The sequence below is a fragment of the Aquarana catesbeiana genome, linkage group LG01, assembly GCF_042186555.1.
Source record: "Aquarana catesbeiana isolate 2022-GZ linkage group LG01, ASM4218655v1, whole genome shotgun sequence".
NCBI classification, from domain to species: Eukaryota; Metazoa; Chordata; class Amphibia; order Anura; family Ranidae; genus Aquarana; species Aquarana catesbeiana.
In genome coordinates this window covers 880,106,331-880,126,697 of record NC_133324.1, presented here as the reverse complement: position 1 = coordinate 880,126,697, position 20,367 = coordinate 880,106,331, and the positions used below count along the sequence as shown (strand labels likewise).

General features: G+C 45.1%; 1 protein-coding gene across 1 annotated transcript in view; it reads right to left on the bottom strand.

Moving 5' to 3' along the window:
• The window catches only part of LOC141117680 (TBC1 domain family member 14-like), a 234,523-nt gene extending 216,777 nt beyond the window's left edge, over window positions 1-17,746 (bottom strand). Inside the window, exons 1-2 of the mRNA XM_073610654.1 lie at window positions 17,604-17,746; window positions 2,048-2,759 (exon numbers count right to left, since the gene is read on the bottom strand). Of these exons, the coding sequence (XP_073466755.1) occupies window positions 2,048-2,759; window positions 17,604-17,649 (758 nt within the window). The 5' untranslated portion in view covers window positions 17,650-17,746. The remainder of the gene's footprint in view (window positions 1-2,047; window positions 2,760-17,603) is intronic.
• Window positions 17,747-20,367: the final 2,621 nt, after the last annotated feature.

Here is a 20,367-nt window from a genome sequence, read left to right as displayed (position 1 = left end):
GAGTGCAATGCACGCTCAACTCCTTGTTAGACCCTGCAGGGGGTCAAACACACTTTGCACACAGTGCAATTCTCCTTTAGATATGGCTCCACTGCGATCAGTGGTTCCTGGTATGCCCTTAAGAGTCAGACACGCTCTGCACAAAGTGCAAAATCCTTTGAATATGGCTACTTCAAATTTGGCTCCACAGCCGTTCCAGAGTGAAATAAAAAACAAAAGTGCTTCTAATAGTGCAGTACCCAAGGTGTTAGATGGACAGAACCTCACCACCCCAGCTTAAGATACTCACATTTATTGAAGTAAAAAACAGCATGTAAACATATTCCAATTGGATCTCACTTGTAGCTAAAGGATTCCACCGCCAAGCTCCACCTCTACTAGTTACACCACCACGCTCGTGGCTTCACCAGATTAAGACGTTTTTGTTTGCACCTTTTATAGGAAAATTTTCATATCACATTTCTATGTCACAAATGGACTACAATTGAACTTTGTGCACTTTATTGGCATCATTAATTTCACATATACGTTGGTCTAGTTCATTATATTTGGTCTACCAGCAGCGCTACCACATTTAAAATTAGGATACTAACGACTTGCCGACCGTCTTCTGCATATATACCGCGGAAAGGTGGCTCGACTGCGCAAACCGACGTACCTGTACGTCGGTCTGTGCATGTGGTACTGCGGAAACTCGCCCGTGGGTCCCTGCGGACTCTATGTCCGCCGGCCACACACGATCAAGGTGAAGAGGCAGAACGGGGATCTGCCTCTTCTGATCCCCGCCATTACTAGTAAAAACAATAAAAGAAATAAAGTCCCTAAAACTTTCCCCTATTTTGCAGACTCTATAACACTTTTGCACAAACCAATCAATATACGCTGTGGGGGAAAAAAAAAAAAAAAAAAAAAAAAAAAAAAAAAAAACCCACACACATCAATTTTGTTTGGGTACAACGTCGCATGACCACTTGTCATTTAAAGCGACCCGGTGCCATATCGTAAAAAAATGACCTGGTTATTAAGGGGGGGGTAAATCCTTCCGGAGCTGAAGTGGTTACAGGCTGTTTTTTTTTTTGTTTTGTTTTTAAGACCCCTTTCACACTGAGGCGCTTTACAGGCACTATTTCGCTAAAAATGCCTCTCCTCTCACACCCATATGAAAGCCCAAGGGCTTTCACACTGGAGCGGTGAGCTGGCAGGATGTTAAAAAAAAAAAAAAAAAAAAAAAAAAGTCCTGCTAGCAGCTTCTTTGAGGTACTTTAGGCGTGGTGTATACACCGCGCCTCTGCCCATTGAAATCAATGGGCAGCGCTGCTGAAGCTGTGCTTTGCCGGCGCTTTTAACCCTTTTTCGGCCGCTAGTGGAGGTTAAAAAGGACCCCGCTAAGGGCCGAAAAGCGCTAAAAATATCGGCGCTTTACCGCCAACACCGGGTGCTGCGAGTGTGAAAGGGCTCTTAAGCATGTCAAAACTTACCTGGCTTTGCACAGAGAAGCCCAGAGCCTCTTCTTTTTGGGTCCCCGGCCGGCTCTCCTGGCTCCTCCCTCCTGCCACACGCCCCCAGAGGGAGAAGCTCTCTGTCCATTCCATGTCCATTCACACACAGCCGCAGCTCAGCCCCACCCCCCTCATTGGCTCACTGACTGACTAACAGCAGTGGGAGCTCATGGCACCCGCTGCAGTCTCAGTCAATAAGGAGGGAGAGTCCCCTGAGAGCCGAGGCTTTCACGCACATCACTGGATCGAGATAGGGCTCAGGCAAGTATTAGGAGGGCTGCTGCACACAGGTATAATGCATTGAGGTAAAAAACCTTCTGCCTTTTACAAACACTTTAAAAAAACTTAAAGTACTAAAAAAGTCTGTTTTAGTTTTTATGCAACATGCAAACTAACCCCAAAAAGGATGTCACACACACATACCTAAATCTTCAAGATAAATTTATGGTGAGATTCTCCAAGGGATACAAAGTCACCCAACTCCACCTATGACTGCAATATTACTTTTGAGATAGCAAACTTTTTAAATAATAAAAGAGTGAACTTACCGGTTAAAGAAGTTACTAAGTATTTTTATCTTGCTGTCAGGCTCTGCCTCCTGTGCGAATCCCTTACAATTCGGATCAGTGCTGTCTTTTGTAGAGCTCAGGGTCACATCTGAAAAATGGGTTTCATCATTCTCCAAGTTGACGATTGCACTTGAGTTGCTTGCCACCAAGTAGTCCACAATGTCCTCATTGCTCACAGATAATGTGGTGGAAAAGTCAGTGCTGAGGCTGGAGACGCTACAGTCAGAGATGTCATCGCTCCTGTTAAGAGAGGTCGGGCTGTAGAGTTTTGCTGTGTCATATCCCGATCTGGGAAAGGTAGAGGATTTCCAGATAACATGGTCACTTTCAGAGTTCCTCAGAGATGGAGTACCCCCACCACCACCAGGAATGCTCTTAGAGCTCTGAAAGACCCGGTCCTCTCCAGCAGCACCATTTAGACAGTTCGATCTGATCCCACAATGGACAGTCTCCGGATTGGCAATCTCGAGAGTTGGAATACCAGAGTCCAAAGACGTCACACTGTTGCGCTCAATGGCTGTAGTAAACTGACCGCTGCTAAAATCCGAGAAGGCAAACGGCTGAGAATTCTTGCGGCTCAATTTGCCAAGATTATGAATATCACCGTCAGCACCAATGTCGTGGACCTCAACAAACCCCAAGTGCCTGATGTTTGCTGGTAACTCCTTATTCATGTTAGACCATGAGGTGACTAGGAATAATCAGAATAAAGCTGGTTAGCATTTGTAAAGCACAAAATTTACTTAAAGCTAAAAAGCCAGGAAAAAATAAACAGAAAGTTATACATCCTCAAATAATTCAAATCAACTTTGAGTGCACCAAATGCATTTGCAAATCCAGAAATTACATCGCTGTGCAGAATGCAGAGCTGTGGGAGGGGCCCTTCAATCCCACCCACTACAGAAAACGGCAGGTAAAAAGGACCAGCCACCCTGCAGGAGCTTTGACCGGACTTTATTACAGGAAGCTACTGAGCAGGAGGCAACATTTCACAATGGATTATTACTGCACAGAACTGGAATAAAAAAAAAAAATACCCAAAAAAAAAAAAAAAAAAAAGCTTGGATAGAAAATTAAGACTTCCGGCTCCCTTATGAAATGTCATTATCAAAAACATTTAGCATGGCGGGTGTACTGTGGTCCCCTATGTGGGGGTGCCCTGCAGTGATCACTCTAGTCTACACCCTTCCGTGGGAGCGACTTTACGGGTGGCCAAACATCTTTTTAGGACAGCGCCCTTTGTTTCTTCAGAGCCAAGCCCTCTCACCCAGATATTGGGGTCTTATGCGTTTCTGCCAGGCCTGACAGACCAAAATTTCATTCACTTCGGAGACCGAATGTTTTTCGACATATACACTTTGCAGTGAATAATAGGTTTATGTCTAGTCAGGAAATAGAGACTCGATTTCAAACAAACCTTGACCTTTTGAGACGGGAGCAAATGAATGCTCACCTACGGGCGTTACTAGCAGATCAAACTTTACGTCAGCTCACACTTTGGTATAGGACTCCAGCCAAGTTGCATAAAATTTACCCACAGATCCTGAACACATGTTGGTGCTGTAGGGGAATCGGTAGGGACCTTGCTACATGTTTTCTGGGAGTGTCCAAAATTAAATAGCTGACCGGAATATCACTGGGAACTAACCCAGCGGCTAACCTATTAAATGATACCCATAGATCTATCAAGAAATTTAAGAATTATTTATTGAGGCATCCGCTTACGGCAGCTAGGGCCTGTATTCCGGCCTTGTGGAAGAGTACATGTGCTCCTACCATTTCACATTGGAAAACAAGAATCGAAACATCAGCTGCGGTGCCGACATCGCTGGACTCCAGGACAGGTAAGTGTCCTATTGTTAGAAGCCAGCAACTGCAGTGTGTGTAGCTGCTGGCTTTTAAAATTTTTTAATTTTTTTTTGTGGGCAGAACACCGCTTTAAGGGAGCAAGAAGACAAATATTAGAAGACCTGGTCTCCCTGTTTTTTTCTATAGGGATCAGATGCTTTTGGCTTCATAGTCATTGGAGCATCCTGCAGAGTGATTTGGTCAAAAGAGCTTTCCCACCCCCCCAACCTCCCCCGCCTCTCTCCTTTTGCTTTTTCTACCTTTCTATACCAGATTTCTTCCGAATTTTCCTCTGTACAATTATTCTCCAAGGGTTTGGTTGTTATGACTGCCCTCTTCACTTGCTACTTTAAAAATATATGAAAATGTTCAGGGAATTTGTCAAAAACCGTGGTTGGCCATTTGGGATTATACATTTTTTTTATGCTGAATAAGCTTTTCAGCGAATGCAAGATGTTCTAATTGTTGTGAACTGACCATTATGCAATACCTTGGCCTTTTGTTTTTCTGTACCTGAATACTGTTTATTGCAATTTTTTGCAAGGAATTAAAAAAACTAAGTTATAATGTACAAATCCATATATTAAAATGGTACCAGTTTTGTTTTTCTCCCCTCTGGTGGTTGAGCCAAATCAAGTTTTTTTTTAATTCAGTTTTTGTCAAATGGTCTTCAACTATGTACTCCTACCGATTTGAGGGTTTATTAAATATATGTTAGCAATGGGGAGAACCCGGTGTGTCCAATTTAAGGTCCTTTCACACGGGACGGATCCGTGATGATCCGCCCAGTGAACATCGGCTTGCTCAGCGGGGATCGCTCAGTTGATCCCCGCTGAGCCACACTGTGCAGGGACCACCCTGTCAGATCTCCGCTCTCCCCTATGGGGGGGGGGGGGGAAATCGGATGAACACGGACCGTCTGTCCGTGTTCATCCGATCCGCTCTGCAGGCGGATAGAAAAATAGGATTTTCCTCTGTCTGCAGAATCGGACCATAGTGGGGACAGATGATATCGGGTGTCAGCGGATGTTCATCTGCTGACATCCGCTATCACATAGGGATGCACGTATGTCCGTATTTCATCCGAAAACGGATGGATCAAATACGGACATACTGTCTGCACGTGTGAAAGGGGCCTTAGTGTTTATTACTAATACTCAGAAGTCAACAGTAGTGTATGCATTTTTCTTTCCTTAAGCCCAGGTTGAACTGCCTTGGGTATTGAAATCGTACAAGTTCAGCTGAGTTTGCACGATTTCATTCCCGCATGTCAGTCCGACTTCGATTTCTCTATTGAAAGATCGAACCCAAGGTCACCAAAAATAGTACAGAAACTACTTTTGGGAATCAATGCAGCGTTGTACAGATTCTGATGGTTCCATTGCACACACACATACTTGCCTATTTTCAGGTCACGCCAGTCACGTGATCCCCCCCGTGTCTCAGCCAGCAGTAGCTGCAGGGGAGAGGAGAGTGCTCTCCCAACAGCTAGTAAAGTTTAGCGCAGTGACATCACCCAAAGGCTTTAATAGCCCATCCATTGTCAGCGCTCCCTCCTCTTCCCTGCAGCCCTGCTGGCTGACACAGGGAAGCGGGACCCCCTCACGGGACCTGAGTGACCTGAAAATAGGCAACTATATGCATCTTCCTTACAAAGGTTAGTATGTATAGGTGTTGGAAGAGGGGAGGACTTAAAGTTGTCAATACTAAATCACAAGTTGGTTTACTTCAGAAGCGCAGCAACACGGGCTCTTTTAACCCCTTCTTTGGGGTAAAAGCGCCCCACTAGCGCCCGAAAAGTGCCGCTTAAACGAAAGGTGCTTTGGTGCTCACACGGCCCCAATATGAAAGGGGTCTTACAGTGGCAGTGTTGTCAATCCAGAAAAGGTAGCAGCAGGTAGGACTAGGTGTGGCCAGGTGCTGACTGACAAGCTACAGTGACAACACTGATAGCCACACCTCCAGCAACATCTTCTCATCCTATTGTAGTGCAAGCAGGCACCGCCTACGCAAGAGTGACAACTCTGCTCTAAATTCAGGACCAGTGCATCATTGTTGTCACACCATCACAGGAAGCTGCATTAGGTGGACTTCATTGCGGGGCTCCGTAAGTATTTGTGGGACTCTGTAGGGGGACTAACAAAAAGTGTGGATGAATTTACACCAATCAGCCACACCATTATGACCCACCAAATATTGAATAGGTACCCCTTTGCCAACCAAAACAGGCCTGACTTGTCAAGACATGAGAATTTTTATATATTCTATGTTCCTCTGAAGCCAAGTGCTAACTACTGCTCTGAAGTCATTTCTGTCTGACTTTGGCTGACCAAGGCATCACTCAGTGGTATTACTCACAGGAGGTCAGCTGTGTTTAAAGTTAACCTGTAGCTGGTGCCTTGAAAGGCTACATAGCAGCTCAAAGGTAGGAACCACAAAGTACCTGCCAGCATCTCCACCACACATGTTCCCCTGGACAGGGACATTTAGCTCTGAAAGTAAAGCTGAAGATCTACCATGTGCATCGTCGACCTATAGAGAGACAAATTGCAGATTGAGTGCGCAATAACTGGCTGAAGTTAAAATCCAATTTTTGCATGCTGCACTCCATGAGGGGTGAGAAGGACAAAAATTTTCTTAAAGCAGAACTCTGGCCAAAAGATAAAAATGAATAGTCCATTCAAAGATAAAACAGCAATATGCAGCTTCAATCCATAAATTTCCCCTGTAGTGCTTTATTTCTGCAACTAGATGTTTTTAGTTTGATGGCTAGCATCATTAATTCCACTTCCTCTGAGCCCAGGTACACCCAGTCTGAGTGAACAATGTAAGGTGAAGCAGCACATGAGCTCATCTGTCGCTCTGCTTTCTTCTCTGCATGCTCCTCATCAGCACAAACTGCTAGTCACACCGAGTTCTGCTGTACAGGGACCGTAAAGCCTTGTGCACACTACTAGATTTTTTTTTTTTGTACAACCCAAGCAGGGCTGAAATGGGTGAAAAAACAAAAAAAACAAAACAAAAACAAAAAAAAAAACACCAAACACCATGACCGCTCAGAAAGAGCTGCTGTACTAGCGATCCCCCCCCCCCCCCCCCCCGCTGTGCTATTGTGTTCTGACAGGGGGACTGCCCCCCGCCAAAACACTCCAGTCAGCACTCACAGCCATTGGCGAACAGCGCTGATCAGGAGCTGTTCGGCAGACCTTTTCGTTCATGCCCCTTCGACAGAAGCCGCACTGCCTGCTGTACACACTGACCAAAAGGTCGGTCGGTTTCTGTTGAACTGGCCAATACCACTTATTTGACCTGGTGTGTACTAGGCTTAAGAGGCACATACCCGGTCAAATTCGGGTACATACACTGCTTGAATTCAAAATGTATTGATTTAACAAAAAATTATTATGAAGCTTCCTTCATTTATTTATTTTTATAGCGGCTCTTTGAGCCAACATCGGATTGTTAGTACAGCAGCTCCGACCTGAGCTGTCAGTTTTTTCCATTCAGCCTGCTGGGTTGAACGAAAAAAAAAAAAAAAAACTAGTAGTGTGTGTGTGTGTGTGTGTGTGTGTGTGTGTGTGTGTGTGTGTGTGTGTGTGTGTGTGGCTCAAGTGTCACTTTAACTGTGGAGTGTGAAGAATTTTAGTGTAAAAAAAGACTGGCATGTTTAATAAACAGAAGCCATTGCAATCACTATACAGTCAACACTCATCTCCTCTTCTTGCAATTGCAAAGCAGCCAGTAAAGGTCTTCAAGCAAAGCCATTCTATAAATAAAGAATACATTTCCTTTTAATGCAGTTACAGTGTTTGTTTTTAGCTCTTCTTCCAGTCTGACTCGCAGCGTTGCAGACAAACATCACAGGGAGACAAATATCAAAATGTAGGCTCCAATGTGAACGCCTGGAAGGATGCCGCGCTTTCACAGTCAGAGCCAGAAGTGCCTGGAGCACGGGATCCGCTCTCATCTGACTTCACCGCATCACTCAAACAACACAGCTCTGACATGTTCACACTTGTAGAGCAACGCAGGTGTTCCACTCTTCACACACCGCATCAGCTGGATGGTGGTCAAAGTTCCTATTCCCAACCCTAGATATTCCCCTTATGCATGTATACCTGTCTAATATGATACGAGCAAATGAAGCAATGCATTGTTCTAGAAAAAAAAGGATGCCAGAATGAATAAAACATTGCCTGGAAAGGAAGTTACAGTAAACTGCCAGGGGAACATCAGGTGGATGAACACACACACACACACACACACACACACACACACACACACACACACACACACATTTTTTTTCTTTTTCTGGGAACAAAACAGTTACAATTTCTTTAGCAGCGCACCAGCTGTGTTTGAAATTTTAGCCACTTGTGTCTCCAAGTTTTTTCCTCCCTATATCCCCCCGCCCCCCTTAAAGCAGAGCTAAACTTATGTACCCCAAATTTATTTTAATAAAATGCTTTTGGGAGTAAAAATCTATCCACTACTTTCACTATAGATGATACTGATTAACAGGACAAATAGACGGTGCATCTCCCTACTGGGGGCACAGACAGCAATAAAAAAAAAAAAAAAAAAAAAAAAACACCCACACACACCAACTGACAGGTGTTTTAATCCCTCTCCATTGTGTCCAAAACAAGTTTTGCCTTAAAGAGTAACTCCACTTTTGTTGAGGAAAAAAAATATTCCCCTCTGGGTGATCTATGTACATTACAAGGATTGTAACAAACTTTGTTGCAGATTCGTACCTTTTGTTATTTTAAAGGAATCCCTGTGTGTTTGTTTGCGATTTCCTATTGGAAGTACCTCACCAAAAATTACATTTTTGTTGCAGCGGATGCCCGAAATCTGACTTGTATCTTAGGCAGACTTCTGGGAAAATTGGTGAGCCAATAACACAAGCAGGAAATGTTTCTGGGGGGCATTTAGTACACACATTCTGTGTACAGAACACCTCCAGGTAGCCATATTGCATTTTTAGACATTTCAGAGCTGCAGATTGAAAAGGAAAGGTCATTTTTAATAACATTCAATTACAATATGACTTGTGTCGCAATTGTATATGCTATATTATTTGACATTGTTTTCCCCCCACGAAAGTGGAGTTACCCTTTGAATTATACTTTCAGCTTCAAGTCCCAAAGCATTTGGTCATTTTGGAGAGGTCTCAGTTCCAGTTTTGGGAGAGGTCTTAGTTTTGCAGTCCACATCTACACCAGAGGGTGCAAACAGAGCTTCAATTTAGCTGAAGATTTGCATACATATATTTTTTATATTCCAGGTTTTAATACAGAAGAAATGGGAAAGTTTAAAGACGAGAGCATTTTCTATTATTTCATGCCATTCTATTTTTTTTCATAACTGGCGCTCTCCCAGATATTTACACCAAAATATAAGCCTTCTGACTAACATGATACAATATCATTTTTCAGGCTGGGTTTAAACTGATGCCAGATGCAGCTTGCCGCAGGGGTCCGGTGAATCACTGTTCTGTTTCAGGGACGAATCAGGGCTGCATTTTTGCCTAAATTCAGGCCCAAAGCGCAGCCAAAGAAGCACAGGACTCCTGTGCAATCCACTCCATGGCCATCACGGAGATGTGTGAACTAGCTCCATTGAGAGCCGGTCACAATCTCCTGTCATGCGAATTGGATGCGGGTTTGCACTAGTGTGAACCCAGTCTTAATGTGACCAAAAAAAAAAAAAATTGCTTTAAGTTTTACTATTTATATATATATTTTTTTGTTGGAACTCTTTAGATTTTCCACGCTACACTTGAAAGAACAAATGAAAAGATGGGGAACTTGAATGCAAGGTCTGCCAATGTGACTGCCCTCACCCCCTGGTGACAAACACTGCATTATAAAAAAGGGATAACACTGAAAGAAAATGCATTCAAAATCTTCACCTTTTCTCAGGTTCCTGTTGCTTCCTGCCACCGACATCACTGGGCCTTAGAGAGGGATCTTTGTAAAGCTCAGGATTCTAATTCTCACAAAAGGATGCAGTACATTGTACAGAGGAGCTTCTTCTCATGGGATTTGGGATCATCAGCTTCAAAAGGGCCTAATGACATCTCCTTGCCTAATCAAGCTCACCGGAGCCTATTTTCCTCAAAGTGATTTTTTTTTTCCCCTATAATGATGCAGCGCTTTGACAGCAAGGGGAAAGTGTGGCTACTACATAAGTAGACTGTCCACTTAATAGCAAGGATCAAGTCAGGTTTGGACAAAAAAAAAAATAAAAATAGAACTATGGCGACATTTTCACAGACTTGTGAAAAAGAAAAATAGAACAGAAATCGCTATGAAAGTTTCAGCTTCTTCCAATAACAGAAATATTGGTTCTGAGTGGACTGATCTTTAAAAGAATTCTGGGGGCGTGGCTTAAATATGGAGGACGTGCATCTCCTCGACTCCGTACCCACCACCGCTATATCACCAGCACAAAGTGGAGCTATCACCCCCAGAAAGGCAAAGAACATGTCCCAGGCACAGTGGGCACTCTCCCAGCAGTGGAGGACGGATGGAACCCGCAGGAGCAGCTAGATGCTTTTTTAGCGGGACCCGAGGACCGGGACATGAGGCCTCCAAGATGGCGCCGACGCCAAAAGCTACCAAAGGCTGTACAGCGAGCCGCGCAGCAACTCGTGGAGTTCCAGATCCCCTCTCCGAGGTTGGTGAGTGACACTGCCCCTTCAGTTTCCCCAGGATCCTCGGCCTCACATGATAGGGCCTCAGACATGGCGGACTTCCTAGGGGATGAAGACATTAAAATCTATCACATCTGGTCCCTCCCCACCTGGGATGACCTAGAGAAATTTACCACCAGGGTTTAGAAGGCCTTTAAAAAGGAAGACATAGCCCAGCGCAAAACTGATATCAATCAATTGGGGGTCAGGGTGGAAAACTTGGAACAGAGACTTGATATGGCCCTGCCTGCCATCTCTATGCTCCAGGACAGATGCAACACCCAGGATCAGAAAATTTAGACTTTATTGTGTTAGATGACTGAGAACCGCAGCCAGCTGGTAAATATCCGCATTCGCGGCCTGCCAGAAGCCACGGCTTCTAAAAGATATTGTCCCTACTCTGGAGGACATATACCGGGAAATCCTAGGGTTGCCTGCTACAGCGCCCATCGAGATTGATCGTGCCCACAGGGCCCTCTGGCCTCCTTCCCAGGTTGTGGATAACCCTAGAGATTTGTAAGCTTCACAAATATAAGCAAAAGGACCTGATTATGCAAAAAATGCATGAGAAACCGTACTTTGATTTCGTTGGGGGCACATCTTTTCTTTTACCAAGACATTTCCAGGCGCACCCTCATGCAGCGTAGAGCACTCCGCCCCCTGCTAGAAGCTATCCAAAAAGCAGGCGTGTCTTACAGCTGGGGCTTCCCCTTCCACCTCCAGGCAACCAAAGATAAGTTACGCTGGCAGACAAGTTACGCTGTATAACAAGGATGACCTCCCACACTTCCTAACCAGCCTGGGGCTTGAACCAGTTACCTTTCTGGACTGGAGGGGACTGCAGGAAAATCCCCTTGTTCAACTCCCTCAGGCCTGGCTTCCAGCCAAACGCAGAAGTCCCAAGAGAGACCGCAGATGTCCACCCTCTGCCTCTCCCCCAGGCCATGCATCTCCAAGGGACTGAAAGGACACTCTCCCCAGATCTGTTTTTGCCTTTCTTAATTATTTATTTTCTGGTTTTTGCTCTCAGAGAGGTCTAGGCCCTCAGGGGCCGCCCCTTGCCTTGGGCCTGGATATGGACACCGCCAAGATGTCTTTGTGCGACTCCCTAGTGGAACACATGATTCTACTATTTAAGTGGACAAAGATCTCCCTTGTTGCCTTTTGGAGAGGGCCTGGGGCTTCGGTCCTTGTCTATCACACACCTTAGTGGCTGCACTAGCTTAAAACAGAACCAATTAATTACGCCAGAGTGCCTGCTGACAAGGGGGGGGAACAAACAGCCGAGGAGCGCTGGTGGACTGGGGCATAACCTCACAACCTTCCCTCTCATGTTGGTCCGCATTCCCCACGTAGGCAGTACCTTACTAGGTATATTTCACTTTTGGGAAATGGGGTCGGGTTCCGGGGGCCTCTCCATAGCGGAGTTGTGCCCAGCACCCGTCCCCCGGTATTTCATGATGTGGTACTGTTACCAATGACATGTTATGTTTATAACCGCTTCTTCTTCTCCCCCCCTCGTTTCCTCTCTTGCTCCATACCTCTTTTACAGGAAGAACAGGTCTCCAGCTCCACCTCTCATGCCGTGCCTGCCATCGTAGCACACGACTCACCTGTCCCACGGATCCCCTATGGCGTCACTTAAGGCAACTTCCTACAATGTTCTTGGTCTCTGCTCTCCATGCAAGCGTAGCAAGTTGTGGTGGGAAGTGAAGCAGTTATTGGCTCAGGTGGTTCTCTTGCAGGAGACACACTTCTGAAGTGTCTCCTGCAAGAAAACCACCTGTGTGTGCGATGTGTGGTTATTTCAACTCCATAGCAGAGGGCACCGCAATAGCCACAGAGGCACTATTGGCTCATATCTCAGTGCTCCCCAAAGACAGGAAGGACCCCACTATGCTCCAAAGTTACCGACCTATATCCCTCCTTAATGTGGATATTAAAATTTTAGTGAAAATCCTTGCGACCAGACTGAAACACCTGGTTCCACTTATTGTTCAGCCTGACCAGACAGGGTTCATTGCGGGTCGGGAGGCTAGAGACAACCCCATCAGGGCAATACAACTTATCCACTGGGCACGTACCTCCCCAGACTCCCCACCCTACCTGATCTTGTCCACCGAGATCAGATGCGGAGACCCTGGGACTACGAACGCATATGCCGACTTGGATCATGGCCTTGTATTCTGACCCGAGTGCTCAGGGCAAGGTCAATGGATTCCTCTCCCCCAGATTCTCGATCAGAAACGGCACGAGACAGCGGTGCCCACTCTCACCCATTCTTTTCGCCCTGGTGTTTGAACCCCTTCTGCGCACTGTATGGGCGAGTGTAGATATCAAAGGACTGATGGCTGGTAATACAGAGCACAAGCTCTCAGTGTATGCCGACGATGTGCTATTTCACCTCATGGACCCCCTGATCTCATTGCCTAACCTGATGCAAGAACTCCAACATTTTGGTACACTTTCTAACTTTAAAATTAATTATACAAAATCTGAGATACCCAGCTGCCACCCTCCCTGGCTAGCAGGTTACAAGCAGCCTTCCCCTTTACCTGAGCCAAGTCATCCCTAAAATATTTGGGCATTCAGCTGACGGAAAAATTCGACACTTTATATGCAGCTGATTAACACCCCCCTACCCCCCCCCCCCCCCCCCCCCGATGTCAATAGTGAAAAATGATTTAGCTCACTGGACTAAGACATCCTTCACCTGGTTAGGGAGAATCAACATTGTAAAAATGAACATCCTCCCACAAATACCGTTTTACATGCAGATGATACCTGTCCCCTTGCCTAGAGGTTTTTTTCACCCAAATGTCCAGCATGCCATCGAGCTTTGTCTGGAATAATCGGAGACCAAGAGTTGCGGTATTATAGGGCAATTGTCCTCCAGCGGTAACTCAACTGATGCTTCCACACTCAATCCAAACTCTGGGTCCCCCTGGAGAAATACATGGCAGATAGAAAACTGTCTTACGCCCCGTGGTTGGCTCAGGAACACAGGGGGTTGTTGGACTTTACCTCCCCAATGACGATTCATGTTCTAGCAGCCTGGGATCGCCTCAACTCCAAACTGGCCCTGGCACCCCCTAACCCCATTTGGGGGGGGGGGGGGTTTCTATGGTTCACTCCTGGGGAACAGGTGGCTTTTTTCAGCCCCTGGGTGGATGATAGTAATGCCAGCAGTGGTAAACTTCTGCAGAACAGTAAATTATTACCCTTGGAGACCCTAATGGGACTGACACGGGAGTTTCCCTATGGACTTTTGGCGGTATAGGCAACTTCACCATTTTTTTGAGACACATAGAAGCTCCATACAAGATATCTCTACCCTTACACCCTTGGAACACCTCCTTATAGTAGAGGAACCGATTCCACATATGGTTTGCAAACTCTACCATCTGATGGGCTCTGCCGCTTCCACAGCCAAGCCTACGTGCATCAGGTCCTGGGAATAAGATTTGGGGCACGTTTTCACCCCAAACCAATTGGCCCACCCCTACCAATTTACTCGGTCCAGCTCTATTGACTCCAAAACCCAGGAAACGAACTATAAGATTATGTTGCGTTGGTACCGCGTACCAGCGGACTTAGCACGAATTTACCCATCCACTTCAGACAGGTGCTAGAGGGGCTGTGGTCACTGGGGTACACTCCTGCACATCTGGTGATTAGACCCTATTGAGAGGACAGATTAAGGACATTATGGGCCTGGATGTTCCTCTCTCCCCGATTCATTTTCTTCTGCACATTCCTCCCATGCCAGTTAGTCAAAAGAGAAAGAGTGTGTTGCCTCACTTATTGAATGCAGCTAAGCGGCTGCACCCCATATACTGGAAACAAACACAAATCCCTGGCAGGGAGGAGTGGCGGTGTAAGGCAAGTGAAATAAGGGAAGCAGAGGACTGGATTGCCAACTGCAGGGTACCCAGGACTGCTTCTCCAGCACTTGGTCAGTTTGGATAGCATATGTCTCCGACCCAGGACAAGTGTCCTCTAGCTTGGACGTGGCCCTACTGGAACTGACAGAGCCATCCCTTAAGCGACGCTTTCAGAATACACAAGTGAGAACAGAGGCCTAACCTAGCTGTCTGAGGTGGGGGAAATTAGAGATAAGACAGATAGACAGACAGACAGACAGACAGACAGAGACAGACTGATCAGTTACTCTGCCTTAGAGTGGCCCTGGTATGGGTGGTGCATGGGGTGAGGTTAGTTGGAGGACTATAGTTGCCCCCCTCCCCTTGCACTCCACACAGCCCTTAATCTTCTTAGCACACCATAATTACTTGTTTGGAAAGCTGACTAGTCCACTTCCAATTTACAACTCCTCTTAAGGGGACACGTAAAATGTAGAAAACGGGGTGGTTGGAGTTCCCCTCACTCCCTGCAAGGGAGGGTGCACCGCTGACCTGTTAGATGATTGCTAAGCCTTTTACATTTCCAATTGTACTACATATTCTAACTATGGTTTTTCTTGTTTTTATACTTTGATATATATGACTCGTGCACCATTTGCTTCTTATGCCAACGGCACTGCTCATTGAGAAAAGGAAAAGGGGAAAAAGGAATTTCAGGTATGATCGGTCATTCAGCAGGGGAACCATTCAGAGAATAGGCATCGAGGAGAGTGACATCACCACCCACCTCTCCTAGTAGAAGAATACTTTGCATTCATTCAATGCAAAGCATCCTCTGAATGGCACCTGTGCTAAGTGGTCGACCTCCTGTGTTCAGCATGCATGCCAGGCCAGACACTCAGCACAGGACCTGAAAGCAAGTGGAGATCACTGGAGTAGTGGTGTCTACTTCAGTGAATTCCAGATTCCAGGGGCATCAGCCAGGTATGATATAGTTGGATCAACGTAACTACAGTATGTAAAAATATACCATACACGTAATGCTTCTTTAAAGCGGAACTTCGCTGCATCTGAGCACCACAAACCAAAAACACTAATTTAATTCATTTTTATTGTTCAAAGCAAATGCTCCCATTTATTCCAGTCTCCTTGCCTTGTTTTCTTGAGAAATCACTGTGAAAAAAAAAAAAAAAGCCTGGTAATTCTGGCCATCTTGTGCAAGGGCAGATGATTCAGGTAGCATTTTCTTCCTGAAAGCCATCTGCCCTTAGCTCAGGCATGAAGGGAGGAGGGTGTACTTAGCTGAGAAAGCCCCGCCTTCCCGCCTGAAGACTCCTGGGATGTATGACATAATCTGCCTAGGCCAGAAACCAGGAAGTAACTGAAGAAAAAAAAAAAAAAAAAAAAAAAAGGGGAAGAAGGAGAAGAGGACTGTAAATTCTGTAAAAAAAATAAAAATGCATTTTTGTTTGTTATAAAATTTTGCAAATTAGTAATTTTTCTTCATAAATTTTGGCCATAATTTATACTGCTACATATCTTTGGTAAAAATAACCCAAATCTGTGTATATTATTTGATCTGTGTGAAAGCTAGAGTCCACAAGCTATGGTGCCAATCTGAAAACTGATCACACCTGAAGTACTGACAGCCCATCTCATTTCTTGAGACTAACAAGCCAGGACAGTACAAATACCCCTCAAATGACCCCTTTTTTGGAAAGTAGACATTCCAAGGTATTTAGCAAGAGGCATGGTGAGTTTTTTGACGTTGTAATTTTTTCACACAATTCTTTGCAAAAATCAAGTTTTTTTTTTTCACAAAATTGTCATATTAGCAGGTTATTTCTCACACAAAGCATATGCATCCTAAATTACACCCCAAAAACACATTCTACTACTCCACCCGAGTATGGCGATACCACATGTGTGAGACTTTTACACAGCGTGGGCCACATGCACAGAGGCCCAACATGCAGGGAGCACCATCCATTCTACGAGCATAAATTACACATATATTTTCTTGACTACCTCTTGCACTTTTGAAGGCCCTGGAGCACCAGGGCAATGGAAACGCCCCAAAAATGACTCAATTTTGGAAAAAAACAACCCCATGTATAATCTGTGAGGCATAATGAGTGTTTTGAACATGTGATTTTTTTTTCTACAAGTTTTTGGAAAACGTGGAAAGAAAATGAAAAGTTTGTTTTTTTGTGTTTACACAAAAGTTGTCCATTTATACAATATTTCTAACACATAGCATGTACATACCAAAAATTACACCCCAAAATAGATTCTCCTACTCCTGAGTACAGCGATACCACACGTGGGAGACTTTTCCACAGCCTGGCCACATACAGAGGCCCAACATACAGAGAGCACCATCAGGTGTTATAAGGGCATAAATTTCAAATCTAATTTGACTACCTAATTCACTTTTGTGAGGCACTGTAGTGGCATGGATGAGAACTGATGTAGCATGGATGAGAGGACGTCATAGTACGCCCTCCCAGAGTTAGAGCCAAGCTGTAGCCTTCATTCGGCTATAGCATGGTTGTTAAGTGGTTAACACAAGTAAATATGATATACTTTCCTATCTATTTGTTAAGACTAGCAGCATAAGGATTAAAAATAGTCAATGTTGAGAGACTGAAGTTCTTCTTAAACCTGCTTAAAAACTTAATTGACACTATAAAATCCACATAACAAAACGGCTATTCTTGTGTGACAATTAAAAGCTAAACAAATCAAGGGACAAACAGATGCTAGAATTAACAATCCTTCCTCTGCATAGCAGCTATTGGAACTGCCACAAAATATTGAAAAGCCGCTGACTTTCCATTGTCACAGCAAAGGACTGAACATGACAGCAGGAAATTATTTTGCAATGTGATGAATGTTTAGGATGAACACAAAGTGCCATGAAAAGGGGAAGAAAGAAGTAGGAAGCCCATGACCTTGCATAACCAGCCTCCGGGGCCAAGTTTTGTACGTTACTACACATGACGAAGCATAATTCCACAAGCTGCCCTTCCATGCATGCACACACCAGCACAATCTAGAAGCAGACAAGGCTACTCCTGCTTTGCCTTGTTAGCGAACTGGAAATTCACTAAGCTGGCATTACCTTGGCAGTGGTGACCTCCATTCCTCTGCAGCTCATGCTGTGACATTGCCTGCCAGACTTGAAAAGTTTGAAGGAAAGTGCGGCACAGCGGGGTAGAGGCTCGTGCATGTCGGGTTAAGCCATTTCTTTGAGTTGTAAAAGAACCCTGTGAAAAAAGAAGGAAAAGAAAAAAAAAAAAAGGGGGGGGAAGAAGGGTTAATAGATTCAAAAGAGGAATAAAAAAAACGGAGATATGTACGTTATTTAAAAAGATTACATGAAATCACTGTTTTTACTTCAAAGACCAACTTTACCGAAACTAGAAAATGATTCACAAAAAAAGAAAAGAAAAAAAAAAAAAAAACACCCCACACACACACACACACACCACACAATATCAGATCAGATATGAAAGCAGAAAAAAAAAAAAAAAAAAAAAAAAAAAAAAAAAAAAGGAAAACCCTGTGCGAGAAGCCTCAGATGAAAAGTTGTCAATGCCCAACTACTGTGCTGCATACTAGTTCCAGAACAGTGGTTCCGCTCGCACAGCAAAGCTGAACAGAATCTATTTCACTGGCCAAGAGCTCAGGAGTAACAGCATGTCAATGTCCGAGGCTTCTCACACAGTAATAGCACATTATGTATAATCTCCTTTAAAGAAAATATCTAGAGAAAAATATGCAGTCTGCCTTTATTAACCTGTTTCACAGAATGTCAATGGGTGTGAATACAATTGTTTAGTCCACACACAGGAAATTCAATGGAGTCAAAGCACCTGACTGCATACACAAGACTGGTCAGGCAGGGACTCCAGGTATCGAAGCCCATAGATCTGAACAAGGACAGGCCAGAACCTAGCTTTTCCAGAAGTCAGCAGCAGCCTATATAATCCTCACATGCTTTCCTTATAGCAGTAATTGACAAATAATAGGTCTCTGGTTATACTGAAACTACAATGTCCTCCATGTCTTCATCACCAAAACAGTGCATAAGGTCAGCCAGGGTGGCATGACATGCTGGGACATCTTGAGATCTACTGGCTGTCAATAACGATGGTAATATTTTTATCAGCTTTGATTAATATTATTCTCTAGGCCAGTGGTCTCCAAACTGTAGCCTCTTGGTCAGATGCGGTCCTTTGCTTGCCTTTAGCCAAACCTTTGAGGCAGTATTCCTCCCACTGACAACGCTGAGGCACCATTCCTCCTACTGGCACCAACACAAAAGACACTGTTCCTTCCATTGACACCAACAATAAGACATCATTCCGCCCCACTGACACCAACAATAAGACATTATTCCTCCCATTGACACCAACATTGGGGCACTATTCCTCCCATTAAATACAAATGATGGGGCACTATCCCTTCCTACTGACCACAAGAGCCAAATTATCTTTTTCTCCCCGCTTATCACCAAGTTTGAGCCATTGTTTACTCCGAGGCATTTTCTACTCCTATGCCGTGTACACACGACTGGACTTTTCGGCATCAAAGGTCCGACAGAACAAATCCGTCGGACAATTCTATCGTGTGTGGGCTTCATCGGACCTTTTCTGGCTAAAAATCTGACGGACCTTAGAAATAGAACAAGTTTCAAATCTTTCAGACGGACTTGATTCCTATCGAAAAATCTGTTGGTCTGTATGCTAGTCCGACGGACCAAAAATGACGCAAGGGCAGCTATTGGCTATGAACTTCTTTATTCTAGTCCGGTCGTACGTCATCACGTTCAAAAGGATCGGACTTTGGTGTGATCGTGTGTAAGCAAGTCCGTTTCGTCTGAACTCCGTCAAAAAGTCCTTCGGAGTTCAGTCCGACGAAAAGTCCGCTCATGTGTACGCGGCATTACTGGCCACACTCCGGCCCCCTAAAGTCTGAAAGACCGTAAACCAGCCCTTTGCTTAAAAAAATTTGAACACCCTTGGTCTAGGAAAATGCAATGGCAATACATATATGTGAACCGTTTTACACATCAAGAGCAATTTTGTTAGGTTGCTTTAAAGTGATCGTAAAAGCTCGTTTTTACCCTATAAAAATAACAAACATGTTATACTTACCTGCTCTGTTGCAGTGCATTTGCACAGAGCAGCCCCGATCCTCCTCGTCTCGGGTCCCTCTTCTGTGATCCTGGCCCCTCCCTCCTGTTCAGTGCCCCCACAGCAAGCAGCTTGCTATGGAGGCACCCGAGCTGAGTCACCGCTCCCTGTGTCCATTCAGACAAGGAGCTGCGGCCCAGACCCGCCCCCTCTCTCTCCTAATTGGCTGGCTGACTTTGACAGCAGCGGGAGCCAACAGCGCCGCTGTTGTGTCTCAGCCAATCAGGAGGGAGAGTCTCGGACATCGCTGGACAGAGTGGGGGCCCAGGTAAGTATTAGGGGGTGCTGGGGAGGCTACTGCACACAGAAACGGACCACGATCAAAACTATCAGGCAGGGTTGTCCCAATACCGATACTAGGATCGGTATCGATACCTAGCATTTGCTCAAGTACTTGTACTCGAAAAAATGCCCCGATGTGTGATCCAATACTCGATACTTGGGCAGTCAGGGATGATCGGTGTAGCAGTGGGGGGAGTTACAAGCACTGATCCGCCTGTATAGGATTTCAATATAGCAGCTAACAGCCACTTCTCTTCCTCCTCCTCCCCGCAGCTTTCAGCTGCTATATTGAAATCTATACAGGGGGATCGGTGCTTGTAACTCCCCCCACCGATCACCCAACTGTCCCATGTATCCTCCTCCAATCCCCCTCTGGTTCCCCCCCCCACCTTCGTGCTCTGCTCC